Consider the following 14346-nt stretch of genomic DNA (forward strand, 5'->3'; position numbering starts at 1 on the left):
CAGCGCCTGCCTCCCGCCCTCGAAGCTGCCCCCCCCCCCCAGAGAGCTCACTGGGAGCACACCGCTGGAGTTCCTTTGGCCGCAGCGCCACGGGACAGGAGTGGCAAGGAGTCCTGGGGCCGGTTCCCAGCTCCCACTCTTCAGAGAGAGCGGCGGGGGATCACCGCTTTCCTGGCGCTCCGCGCAACTCCGGGGCCAGCAGCGCGCGGCTGGACAGAGTCCCGCTTCCCGCCGACTCACCGGGATCGGGGGACGGCATCTGCCCGCCTGCACTCCCTGTAGCCCTAGTTTCTCGGCCCCTGCACCGATCTCCCACGCCAGGGGCCTGAGACCCGAGGCTCTCGGCCCCCGCAGCATCCTCAGACCCCATGGAGAACGCGCCCGCCGCGGCTTCCTGAGTGCGGGCGCCGCCGTCGTCCAAACTGCGCGCTGTGGTCCTCCATCTCGCCCCTCTCAGGGGCGTCCGAGAGGCCAGCGAAGAGCGCACCATGAAGTCCGTGCTGTTCAGCCGCTTCTTCATCCTCCTGCCCTGGATCCTAATCGTCATCATCATGCTCGACGTGGACACGCGCAGGCCCGCGCCCCCGCTCACCCCGCGCCCCTACTTTTCTCCCTACGTGGTGGGCCGCGGGGCCGCCCGACTCCCGCTCCGCAGGGGCGGCCCCGACAGCGGCCCCGGGCGCGGCTGGCAGAAGCGCAACGAGTCGCGGCCACAGCCACGGCCCGAGCCGCCTCTGCCCACCATCTATGCCATCACGCCCACCTACAGCCGCCCGGTGCAGAAAGCCGAGCTGACCCGCCTGGCCAACACTTTCCGCCAGGTGGCGCAGCTGCACTGGATCCTGGTGGAGGACGCGGCGGCGCGCAGCGAGCTGGTGAGCCGCTTCCTGGCGCGGGCCGGGCTGCCCAGCACGCACCTGCACGTGCCCACACCGCGGCGCTACAAGAGGCCCGGACTGCCTCGCGCCACCGAGCAGCGTAACGCCGGTCTCGCCTGGCTGCGCCAGAGGCACCAGCATCAGCGCGCGCAGCCCGGAGTGCTCTTCTTCGCGGACGACGACAACACCTACAGTCTGGAGCTGTTTCAAGAGGTAGCGGCCGGCCCGCCCCAGCTTGGGAGGGGGGGCGCGCAGGAGGGGCCTCGGGGCCGGCGGGGCTGCGGCTGCACTTGTGAGTTCTCACTTTTCCGTACTCCCATTCGGGAGTACAGGTGGAGCGCTCCTCGCGGGCAGCCTGCAGCTTCCGCTGGCCCTGGCGTGTTTACGCTGGCCTTGGGGGTGGAGAGTGGACGAGAGGACCGCTGTGGCGCAAGGGAGGGAGTGTGTGACCAGGGGCTTCGCAGTCCACCTGGTCTTGAGACTGAGCCGAGGGAGTAGCACAGGTGAGGCGCGAGGGTATTTCCAGGAACGAGGCTCTGGCTGGCTTGAGGAGGGAGCCCAGATGGCAGAGAGAGTCCCTGGGGGAGGCACGCTGTCAGGAACAGGTCGCGGAGGGACCCAGCTCACTGGGCAGGCGGGCTTGGTGTATTCTCGAGTCTAGAACCATACAGGGAGGAGGGTGGAGATGCTGACTAAAAATCATCCCGGAGACAAATTTCTCTCTTACAGCCCGCTGGCACGGAAATGGTTAGAGTGAAAACAGTGACTTCTCCAGGGTGTGTGTGGGGTGGGGGGTCCAACCTCTTATCTCTTCCTGCACCCCACAAAAGCCCTTTCTGATTCTGAAGATTGCCTCTTTTTCAAGGAAAACCTCTGGTAAATGAGTTGAGACTGTTGTGCCCTGTGGTTGTTTTTCTGCAGCCCGAATCATAAGACAGCCCCGTTCTTTTTCTGAACCTTTCTCTAAGGCCTCTCTTGGGCAAGGCCACTCTTGCGCCTGCCCATTGCATCCTGGTGCTCCCTGTGAGGTCCTGGGGTGCAGCGCGGTCCCCTGCCGCCTAAATGGCTCTTTTCCCTTGGAAGGCCACTCATGCACAGAGCCAGCAGGGGCTTAGGACAGGTTTTACTTCTTGAGGCTGGTATTTTGCAGTCTGTGTGTGTTCTGTGAATGAGTCGGGATTACATGGTTTTCACTTTCCTTATACACAAGGATACCTGGGGGGAAAAACAAAAACTTGGGATTCTTTGACACTTGGTGGGACTTGCTTTCCTCTATCCCAAATTCCTTGACCTCCTGCCTCTGAGACTCCATCACACCCCCCGCCCTGCCAGTGTGTGTGTCTAGTAAACATAAATGCCCCACAACTTCATCCTAATATCTGTTTGGCTTTCTTAACCTCAGGACAGAGTGACTTTGTACCCTTTCAGTTTAATTTTTCTGCCTATGTGGCTTTTAAGAATCCATTTCTTAAGGGCAGTTGCCTCCTTCATTTCTATTCATCCTCTCCTTCATGAATAAAAGGACCAGTAATCCCTTTCCATCCTTTCTTCAACTTTTTGCAATGTAGGGCTTTCTTTCCATGTTCCTTCAGAAGAAATAAATAATATATAATAAGATAAGCTTGACATTGTAGGGGGTAGTCTTTATTATAACCAAGATCAGAGAGATAATCTGATTTTTCTTTAAGTTGGGCTTCAATTTTGATCCTGCTTACATACTCTTTCCCCAAAAGATACGGTGGTTTGTATTCTGAAGCAAAGACCTTTACATTTCAATACACCATAATTTTAAACTTCAAAGTTTTTTTTTAAATTTTTTTAAATTTTTTACCCTTGGAAGTTGCCTCGGAACTTGGAAGTTCCCTTACTTGTAGAAATGTGTGGTCTTGGCATACATAATGCACATCTTATTAATAAACTTTTTAGGGGGATGGGCTGTGAAGGAGTGATTTTTCAGTTTATCTCCAGGTTCTAGCGCACTGGTGTGAGGGGTTAGTTGAGTGTGAGAGCTGGTGTTCCAGGCGGTGAAACAATGGAGCCCAGTCTTTCTTTGGTGCTTCCCAAACTGCAAGGAAGGCTTGTTGGTGGGGGATATTAAAGCAGCAAGAGAAAAACCCAGTAGATTTTTTCATTGGTCCACTGGAAAAAGAGAAAGAATATAAAGGAGGAGAGGGTGAGGAGGAAAAATAGTAGTGGCCCAGAGGAAACTATAAAAGGAAAAAAAATGCAAAACTTATTAAGACTAAAATTTTGTACAGTAAGAAGTAATGAAAAAAATCAAACTTAAGAGCACGTGCAACTCTTTTTTTATGGAGAGGTGCCAAGTGGTACAAAATATACGACAGAAGGACTGTTTAAAAAAACGTCATACACATGATACGCTTGGAATTGAAATTCTGTAGCTCCCAGAGGCCACTCCAGGACAGTAATTTCAAGACTAGTCCCTTTCTCCACCACCTCTCATCCTCCCCTACACACAGTGTTTTTGGACAGAGTGGGCATCTGTTCACCATGCGTATATGTTGATACATTCAGTTTTCCTTGTTTGCAACGCATTCTTTTCCCTGTAAGGCAAGTGATATTGAACTCTCTAAAAAGTCAGGTTAGTGGGATTTATGCATCCTTGGATTTGTGTGGTAATGGGGTGGTCTACCTTATATCCGTTCTAAGATTAATGATTTCATGTGGCTTATAGTCTAGACATTGCTTTCTTGGAGAACAGGTAGGACTAGATAAAACATCTAAAAGCTGCAACTCCTTGGGGGGAAAGGAAGATGCTGATAAAGGATGATGTAGAGGCGAGGCGTATAGATCTCAGTCCTCCATATTGTGCGTACACACAAATTAGTTTTTAAGTAATTCACGGTACTTGAGAGAATGTCCCAAGTCAGGCTTCATCTTTTATTCATAGTGCTTCTAATTTCCATGGTTGATGTTAATGTAGATAAGATAAAAGGAGGAAAATGAACCAGGTACAAATTAGCTCGCTAAGCATTGGCTGCAAATGAAGGAAACTAAAAGATGAAAGGTCTCCAAATTAAATTAAAGGCACAACAGGCAATCTGTGTTCAATTATTTCTCCCTGGTAACTGGAGAGCTGCTTTCTTCATACCGCTAACTGATGTTCAGCCTCCCTTCTCAACTGAGCTGTGCTGCCAGGAAAGAAATATTTGCATCGAAATAATGCTACCTTAGCAGCCGAATCCACTTGCAAATGAAGCTGTGGGGGGAGTGGTAGCCACAGAAACTGGACTGTCCGTTGGAGGAGATGGACAGGGTTTTTCAGGTTTGCAGTATCCCAGCAGGTCCTTCTGCTCTCCCTGTGGCACGGAGGGGTTTTACACTACAGATCGCAGATAATCCTGCCTGCCCGAGCACCCTATCTGTCTAACCCCCCGGAAAAGCTTCTTTGTGAAGGATTTAAGCTACTTTAATACAAGCGACAACTGCAGATAAATGTGGCTCTCTATCTAGTTATATTTTCAATAACACTATTGATGAGACTTCTGTTCTTCGCTAGAAAACCTTCCAGTGTTTCCTGAGCTTAAAGCTGATGCTTTTCAGGTGAAGTTGCTTTCACCTTTGGAAATCAATTGAATCGAAAGGTTAAAAAACAGTCCTTTCCCAGCAAGAAGAAAAAACTTTAAAATTTTTTTAAATGTAATGAGCAAAGACTGGAAGACAGGCCAATGGTGAGACACTTAAGGGGGGGTGGGTGAAAGGACTCAGTTAATGAGAAGGCATCTTGAAGATGCCTTTCTGGCAAGCAGTGAACTAAAGAGGCCCTTTGTTTCGATTTTTCTGTTGGGTGCAGTTAAGCTATTTGTGTGCTGAGCAGGTGGAGGAGTTGAGGTTTAATTTTCTGTCTCGTTCTTTTCCTGAAGCATCAGTATGCTCCCCTCTTTATATGCAGCTTATTAGAGCCACAATCCAAAGGATATTCAAATATACAATGTTTGGCACTTCCCCCCAAGTAGTAAATTCTGCCAGTGTTTCTTGAAAGAAGACCAGAGATCTACCTTTACTTTTACCTTTGTTACCGTTACTTAGTGTAGGGTAATTATCTTTTCGAAGTGAAGAAACCTAAAAGAATCTCTTAGGTGTAGCATAAAATGACTCTTTTGTTACCTGAAATATGCCCTTTGTGTTTTATTTCTCCCCATCTAAAACCATATTAATAATCCTGTTGTAGGGCTGATAAAAACGTGAGAATTTTCTAAAACTGCAGCCAATTTTCTTAGTCTGTCAGTGTTAAATCTCAAGATTTTCTGTATTCTCCCTGGGTGTATAGTACTTGAGTTAGGGCTAATTTTTGAGTTTTCTATGAAGACCAGTTTTCATTTGGATTTTGAGATTTTAATGGACCAGAAATAACAATTTGGGTTTAAAAGACATTCTCTCTTCTGCCTCCTCTTGTTGTCTTCTTCCATCATTCTTTGTCCTCCAACCTGCTTTTCACTGATTATCCTTTCTCATGAATAGACATGAAGACAAGCCCAGATGATTGTTTGGTGCAATGAACGTGTGTCTTTTAAACATTTAGACTCTTGTCTCTTTCTTGGAATCTATAGTGGGTGACTCCATTTTCTTCTGTCTACTCCACTTGCCTCTAAATTACAAGCTGGTAAATTTTCTCTAGTGTGAACAGTAATGGAATAGTAATTGCTTTTAAGGCATGCTGCAAAAGCAAAATAGAAGAACCAAAGGCAATGGTCTTATTAACTATTCCAGGTGGTATTCAAGTAGTGCTTTTTTTTTTGATACAGAATTCAATAATGTTCAGATATGTCTATTCAAACGTTTTGAAGTCTGAGGAAATATTTGCTCAGTCTGTATAGTTAACACATTATATACTTGATTTGCAATGCTGTTGAAGCATGATATTTAAGTTTTGCATGGATCTCAAGTCCTCCCTCCAAAACACAAATAAAATTGTTACACCAGTCCGTAGGTAGGTAGGTAAATAGGTAGGTTTAGAACAGATTTCCAATTCACAGCAATAAATGAAGATAATCCATTGTTCATACCTGGTAGTTCTTGTGCATAATTTAAAATAAATGTTAAAATACTCTTTCCCATGGATACAGGCAAAATGCAGTTGACATCAGTTCAGCACTTCACTATGGGCCAGGAACCACCCTTAGGGTTTTAACTTCTTTGTTCCTTTATGTGTTTTAACTTCTTTGTTCCTCACAACAGCCCCTGAGGTAGGTACTGGTATGTTCCTATTCTTTCATCCTACTGCTGATGTTTAGGTCTGAGCATAGTACTTTGGTGACCCCAGAGATTTTTAAGAGTGCCTCAGGAATCTAATATAGTCATTTACTCTGACTGGTATAATCGGCATCCTTATATCATAGTTGAGTAGAAATGCCTGGAAGTAACTTGAACAGGTCATGCAGCTGTTCAGAGACAGAATTTGGAGCCCAAGTCCTCTGGTTCTAGAGTGTGCCCTTTTTTTTTTTTTTTTTTTAAAGATGTATTTATTCCAGGGGTGGGGCAGAGGGGGAGAGAGCATGGAGCCCAGCACGGGGGCTCCATCTCACGATTCTGAGATCACCATCTGAGTCTAAACCAAGAGTTGGACGCTTAACAGACTGGCACCTGGCATTACCCAGGGGCCCCTAGAGCCTGTGTTTTTGACCTTCCTGAGGCTTATCTCATTTAACATTACAGTCGGATAGAAATATATCAGTGTGGTAAATAAAGCATTTGATCAACAGGGGTATTTATTTATTTTAAAAGACTTATTTATTTTAGAAAAAGAGAGTGGGGAAAGGGGCAGAGGGAGAGAATCTCAAGCAGACTCCCCACTGAGCCCGGAGCCCAAGGCGGGGCTTGATCTCACAACCCTGAGATTATGACCTGAGCTGAAATCAAGAGTCAGATGCTTAACCAGCTGAACGACCCAGGCGCCCCTCAACAGGAATGTTCTAACATTGTTGCTGTCTCCTGCCACACTTAAACTCAGGTCTGTCTTCTTGGACATATCAACTTCTAATTTTCCTTTTCGACCTTTTTCCCCCTAATATCACTTGATCTTACGAACATTTTATTTCATTTCACATTATCTCATTTATAGCCCATTGGATTTTTAGATTTTTTTTTTCAAGTCAGGTGAAAACTGCTAGGTTAGTATATAAACTGTAGTCTTTTATATATATATAAAATATGTGCTTTTATATATATATAATATGTGTCCTTTTTAAAACTATTCTTGTGAGCAAGAAAGGACCATTTCTGCAAGAAGATAAAACATTAAAATTAATTTTTTCCCTCACTTGATAGATATATATTAGCAACTATAGCTACTGAGCACGTATCTTTTGAGGACAGGCAGAATTGAATGGGAGAAGAATTGTTGGGGTAGAATGGGCGTCAGGGACAGTACTGAATTATTTCACATGGCAGGAGTTGGGTACCCAAGTCAGTCTGAGCTGAAGCTCATGTAGGATACAGACACCTGCTGGTTGCTCTCTCCCATGGAGGCTGAGGCGGCTCCTTCCTGGAGCACGAAGATGTACTTGTAGGAACCTCCAGCCAGTGGTTATGCTGGCCACTGATGGCCCGCACTGTCAGGTGCACCAGACTGGTCACTTGTTGACAGAAGGCTTAATTTTCTTGTCTGTTATTTTTTGGGGTTTAGGAATTTCCCTGGATTAAAAATAAAATGAATAAATCATTGGTTGAGTCTTTTTGCATGTTAGGAATACCTTGGCGATGTCTGTGCTGAGGAGGGTGATCAGGTTCTCTTCCTGATCTTATTTGTTCATTTGGTTATTTGGTCTTTTCTTCAAAATAACTGAAAACTTCAAAGTTTTTTGTTTTTTGTTTTCTCAATCTCCAGCAGTGGAAAGAGAACTCTAAATAGTAATGTATGTTACGTACAGAAACTAAGACCTTCGTTCCTTCATTCTGAAAGGCAGGTATTTATAAATTGTGTCTTCACAATGAGAAGATATTTGAATATAATTAGTATGCCTTCTCCACTTGACAAATGTTCATTGAGCATCTACTGTGTGCTAGGCCCTGTGCTTTATCATGACAGGGCGTAATACAGCTGTAAACAGAGAGGGTGCCTCCCAGTCCTCACAGATCAAGTGTCTGGACTAAATATGCGTGCTAGGATCAGTGCCTGTTGAGAGAAATGCAGATGCCTGGGAGCGTAGAGCAGAGGCAGCTAATGGGGTTGTAGGTTGTAATGTGGAGTGACTGTAGAAGTGACTTTTGAGCTGAGACCTAAAGGATGATGGGGCCTAGTGGGTGACAGGGCAGCGGGGAAGAGCCCTCCAAGTGGAGGGAGCCATAGTTAAGAACCTGAGCAAAGAGGGTTTGCGAATATCCAGAGAACAGAAAGATGTCCTTGACGAGAGGGGATGGGATGGAGGAGTAGGCAGCCGCGGCCCCATCTCCTACATGCCAAGTGAGATACTTAGTTCTGGGGGAAGAGTTAGTATCTCTTCCCAAGCCTGTCCTATAAAGAAAAGAAGTCTTCATTTTTTTGTGTAAATCTGTGGCTTTGAAAAGTGTGTACATAGCAGTGCAAGGAGTATGCTTTCATTTTTTCCCATCTGGTTTTTAGATCACCCATCAGGCAAATCTTTGGCCTTTAACTTTTTAAACAAGTTGGATAGGGGTGGGGGGAGTAAATTAGTAGAAAAACTATAAGTATTTGTTCATCTAGTTGTTCCAAGGAAGTGGTATTTTAGACTGTTATGGATTCTTTTATAGTGCTTAACATCACATTATATAATGTGGTATATGTATTTCAGTTGACCATTTCTTCCACTACAGTCTAAACCCCATAAGGGTAGGCATTTTCTTTTGTTCATTGTTGTATCTTTAGCACTCAGAGCAGAGCCTGCCATGTAGTAAATGCTCATTAAATACTTGTTGAATAAGTGAATGAGTTACAGGGAGATTAGAAGCTGAGGGGCTCTCTTACAGAAGGAATCTGTTCCTCAAAAGGAGCCCTGAACAGAGATTGTTGGTCAGATAACACTTTTGAAGTCTGTGTTATGTGTCTAGGATTATACTGAGCCTTTTAAATAGTGACTTTTTTAAGAAAAATGCTTGGGTTTTTGTGTGTGTGTGTCTGAAAACATCCTTATTTCACCTTCATTCTTTTTTTTTTTTAAAGATTTTATTATTTGAGGGCACCTGGGTGGCTCAGTCGGTTAGGCGTCTGCCTTTGGCTCAGGTCATGATCCCAGGGTGCTGGGATTGAGTCCCGCCTCCGGCTCCTTGCTCAGCAGGGAGCCTGCTTCTCCCTCTCCCTCTACCCCCCCCCCCCCGCTTATGCTGTCTCTCTCTCATGCTCTCTCTCTCTCTCTCTCTGAAATAAAATATTTTAAAAAAAGATTTTATTATTTGAGAGTGAGAGGGCTCGAGAGAGTATGAGTCGGGGGAGGAGCAGAGGGACAGGGAGAAGCAGGCTCCCCCTGCGCAGGGAGCTGCGAGAAGGCAGCTGTTTAACCCACTGAGCCACCCAGGTGCCCCGTAAATAGTAACTTAAAGATAAATGTGGCCCCTATGCTGACTCTAAGAGCTTTCATGCTAAAAAGGAGAGAGAGAGAGAGATAAGGCCTGTGAATATTTGCATATATAGCAGAGCATTCCTGGCAAAGCCCGTGCAGAGGGCAGGAGGTATGTGAAGGTGTTGTGAACCAGTTGAGTGCTAGGCCTCTTCACACTGGAGGCTGGTGGGGAGCTTAGGTAGGAACTTGGGAGTTAAAGAGCCCCATGTTCAAATCCAGCTTTACTGCTCGGTGGTTGCATGATTTTGGCAAGAGCTGCCTGCCTCATTTAAATACTGACCTATTGGCAAGTTACAAGTATTAGTTCTTTTTCCCTTGTTCTCCTGTGGGTGACTGCCCCCGTTAAGAGGTATATATCAAATCTCTGCCTGCACTGTTTCGTTAGATGTCTCTAAATACTCTGTTTCTGAGATCTGGACTGTGTTTCTGGAGGCAAGGAGGAGGTGCAGGTGCCTGACTTTCCCAAATTAGTCTGTACCCAAGTGGAACTACATAAATTGGGTGTCTTAATTACACCACTGGGTGTTACCAAAGTGATTAGAGGGACAAAAGTTAAACGGGGCTTGTCTACAAAGAGTCCTGGGAGGATCCGAGAGAGTAGAAAGCATCTTAAAGGACATTTTAGGTTGAGAGGAGGTGGAAGGCTGATTCTCCTGTGGGTTCAGAGGTCTGAAGCTGATTAATATGTGTATGAGAGCTAGGAAGTTGACCTGCATGTAGCTCAGACCAGGTCCTAGGAGTGATTTTTAGCTACTTGGCAGTCCTAGGACCTAGCTTCGTCCCAGAGCATGTTGCAAGATAGGTTCTTTCTGGCATGACTGAATGAATCAGAGATAGTATGTTACAAAGGAGAGGGCAAATTAAAGGGAAGAATGCAATGAATCTATTTTTAAAGCACATGACTAGAAGCAATAGCTTGATTTTTGAGGTCATTTGCTAGGGATGGGAAGGTCAGGAGAATTCCTCTTTCCATCACCTGTTGCAGAAGGCAGAAAGGATCCATTTTGACAGCCTCACCTTGTGCCCAGCACCCTCCGGCCTTAAGTGGGACACTGAGCTGGCCTTCAGCTGACTGGCAGTTATTGGGAAGTCTACCCTGAGCTTGTTTCTCTTTTTTCAAATATTGCTTACATTTTCATAAGTAAAAAGCTTACAAAGCTTTTGAAGCTTATTTCCTGCCAGAATTGGGAATGTAGCAGTTGGAGTGTGTGTGGGGTGTGTGTGTGTGTTTACCCACAGGGTCGTGTGTGTGTGTGTGTGTGTGTGTGTGTGTGTGTGTGTGTGTGTGTGTGTGTGTGTGTTTTTACCCACAGGGTCCTCTCATTGCCTCCTTGCCTGCAAATGCTGGGAGTACTCTCCCAGTTCTTTCTTCATAGACCCTGCACCCTCCACATCAGTCTCTTACAAGAATTGTGGTCACGCCCAGGGATCTGGTGCAGTGATCCTCACCATTTTCTGTTCGCATAACTCCTAAAAGATTTTAGTAAAATTATACACTCTCTAGGATGTTTTCAAATTGATGTCTAAATTTTTTTAAATCACTTAAAATAGTTGCAAAGCATGTAAGTTTTAGTGAATTATAAATACATTTATTTATGAAAACTAAATACATATAGTGGATATTATAAAAACTATAACAGTTTATAGTCAACATTGATAGACTTTTCAGTAACATCTGGAAATTTTATATTCCTTTTTCTATTTCCATTTTCCCTCAGAATTTTATCTTAGCATAATATTTTGAGGTTCAGGGTCCTTTATTGGTCCTCTAATCACACATATCTGCAATAACAAAAATGATTATAGATAGAATTAAAATTTTTTTTTAGAGATTTTATTTATTTGACAGAGATATAGCGAGAGAGGGAACACAAGCAGGGGGAGTGGGTGAGGGAGAAGCAGGCTTCCCGCTGAGCAGGGAGCCCAACGAGGGGCTTGATCCCAGGATCCTGGGATCATGACCTGAGCTAAAGGCAGACACTTAACAACTGAGCCACCCAGGCGCCCCTAGAATTTAAATTAAAAAAAAAATTCCTATGGCTATAAACTAAGGTCTTAAAAATTCTTTAAGATTGAGTTAACAGTACAATTAGTAGCAATAAACAAGTAATCAAAACAACATAAATGTCATGCATATGAGTACATATCATTTTTGTGAAATTGTTACTCATTTGTAATAAAAAACCCATAAATGTTGCCAACTTGGATAATTAACTTAAGCATAAAAGCTACGTTTATTGGAAATTGGATTCTTAATGATATGGATGGAGCATTTTATTGTTGATATCTATTCACTGATGAATATTACTGATTGCCGGAAAGATAGGGTTTAACATAATTCTGTTCTCATTAGGTCAACCTTGTCTACATAAAGAAGTAAGATGGAAAGCATTTTCTTGTAGTGGTGTTCTTCAGTTTTTTGAACTCTCAAGCTCTAAGCAAAAACCATATGGTTATCTCTTAGCAAACAAATATTTAATGATCTATTGATGACATTAGGTCGCCTTCAATTTTGTTGAAAGCAAATAATTAGAAACCTCTTGTCTTCCAAAGGGATTTATTACTCATTCATTAAAGACATTAACTTTCTTAATAAAGACAACAATGTTTCTAATTACCTTTGTTTAGTGCCCTAGAGATTTGACCATGGTGGGACAGTGCATTTAATATGATTTAGGGTGGGTGAGAAGTTGACCTTTTTCTGTGACGTGGGAGCAGAGCAGAGGGAAGAAGAACCTGCCCTTTTACCTGAGAATTGAGTTTTAGGAAAGCAAGTAAGAATGTTGAGGGTCTGAGAATTTATTCCCTTAAAGCTGTGTGCTCAAATATTATATGGAGAGTCTTTATATATATTCAGGGACCATGCACCCCAAGTTTGAAAACTGCAGTTTTGGTAGAAAGAGCACTAAGTTAGGAGCTGGAGAATGTGTGCTCTTGACCTCAGGGGAACTGGACTGATGTTTTCTGATGGCTTGCCGTGTGCTAGGCCCTGCCCGAGTGTTTGGGTGTGTACGCTGTTTAATTTTCATGGTATCTCTGAGGTAGGAACTGTGCTATCTATCTTACAAATGAGGAAAAGCCCTAATATTCAGCTGCCTTACAGGGCCTGATATAAATGTAGGTAGTTGTTGTGACATTTAAATGAGCTGATATACCTGGAAAGTGGGCAAATAGGGCAACGTCCCTGTCCATTTGGTCATATGCTTCTATCAGAAGTTGGTGGCCACAGGAGCTTTGGAAAGGCTCCAGAAGGCAGAATGTCCAAAAACCCTGAGCCACCGTGGCTGTACCAACCCTGACAGTCTCCGTGGCCTCACGATGCTGCTGTCAGCTGATGGGAAAGGGAATTTAAGTATGATCCATGTGTGGATGTGTTGTTTATCATCTAAATAAACTTGGCATTGCAAGATTGAAATGCCAGTGTCATTTTTAAAGGTCAAATGACAGTTTGGGGATATTTTTATAACTTTGGAAAGTTCCTCAGCTACATCTGTTCACACTGGCAAAAGTTCTAGAGACCTCCCCGGGGAGTCTTTTTCTGCTGGGGGTGCTGCAGCCTTGCTTTGCAGAGAAGTTCTAGTCACAGTCATTGGAGCTGGTATTTGGGGCTCATGTTCTATTAATTCTTTTCATTTTCCTTGAATGGTTCTATTTAACTGTTTACCTTTCATTCCTGCTGGACATACTGAAAAGATAGGCTCTGTGATTTTTAACTTTTATGCTCGTTTTCCTCTTTAAGGATTTTTTAAAAGTTTTTCTTTAAATTCCAGTTAGTTACCATACAGTGTAATACTAGCTTCAGGTGTACAATATAGTGATTCAACACTTCCATACATCATCCGGTGCTCATCACAGCAGGTGCTCTCTTAATCCCCATCACCTCTCTCACCCATCCCCCCACCCACCTCCCCTCTGGGAACCATCAGTTTACTCTCTATTGTGGGGAATCTGTTTCTTGGTTTGCCTCTCTCTTTTTTCCCCTTTGCTCGTTTCTTTTGTTTCTTAAATTCCACATATTAGGAAATCATATGGTATTTGTCTTTCTCTGACTAAATTCGCTTAGTATTGTACTCTAGCTCCATCCATGTTATTGCAAATGGCAAGATTTCATTTTTATGGCTAATATACCATTGTATGTATATACCACATCTTATTTATTCATCAGTCAATGGACACTTGGGCTCTTTCCGTAATTAGGCTAATGTAGGTAATGCTGCTATAAACATTGGGGTGCACATGCCCCTTCAGATCACTACATTTGTATCTTTGGGGTAAATCCCTAGTCGTGCAATTGCTGGGTCATAGGGTAGCTCTCTCTTCAACTTTTTGAGGAACCTCCATATAAGTGGCTGCACCAGCTTGCATTCCCACCAACAGTGTAGGAGGGTCCCCCTTTCTCTGCATCCTTGCCAGTATCTGTTGTTTCCTGTGTTGTTGTTTTTAGCCATTCTAACAGGTGTGAGGTGGTATCTCATTGTAGTTTTGATCTGTATTTCCCTGATGATCAGTGATGATGAGCATTTTCTCATATGTCTGTTGGCCATCAGTATGTCGTCTTTGGAAAAATACCTACCCATGTCGTCTGCCCATTTTTTTTTTTTTTTTTTAATGAGAGATAGCACAAGAGGGAAGAGGGTCAGAGAGAGAGGCAGACTCCCTGCTGAGCAGGCAGCCCGATGTGGGACTCGATCCAGGGACTCCAGGATCATGACCCGAGCCGAAGGCAGTCGCTCAACCAACTGAGCCACCCAGGCACCCTCGTCTGCCCATTTTTAATTGGATTATTCATTTTGGGGTATTGAGTTTTAGCAGTTCTTTATATATTTTGGATACTCTTTATCAGATATTTCATCTGCAAATATCTTGTCCCATTCTAGAGATTGCCTTTTAGTTTTGTTGATTATTTCCTTCACTATGCAGAAGCTTTTTAT

At 44.1% G+C, this 14346-nt stretch overlaps 1 protein-coding gene across 1 annotated transcript in view; it reads left to right on the forward strand.

The window, feature by feature from the left end:
- The first annotated feature begins 488 nt into the window (after positions 1–488).
- Positions 489–14346, forward strand: part of B3GAT2 (beta-1,3-glucuronyltransferase 2) — a 74240-nt gene continuing 60382 nt past the window's right edge. The window contains exon 1 of the mRNA XM_028097740.2: positions 489–1091. Within this exon, the coding sequence (XP_027953541.1) occupies positions 489–1091 (603 nt within the window). The remainder of the gene's footprint in view (positions 1092–14346) is intronic.

The sequence above is a fragment of the Eumetopias jubatus genome, unplaced genomic scaffold (genome assembly GCF_037043125.1).
Source record: "Eumetopias jubatus isolate StellerSeaLion01/CBP00866 unplaced genomic scaffold, mEumJub1_p1.0 scaffold_6, whole genome shotgun sequence".
Taxonomy (NCBI): Eukaryota; Metazoa; Chordata; class Mammalia; order Carnivora; family Otariidae; genus Eumetopias; species Eumetopias jubatus.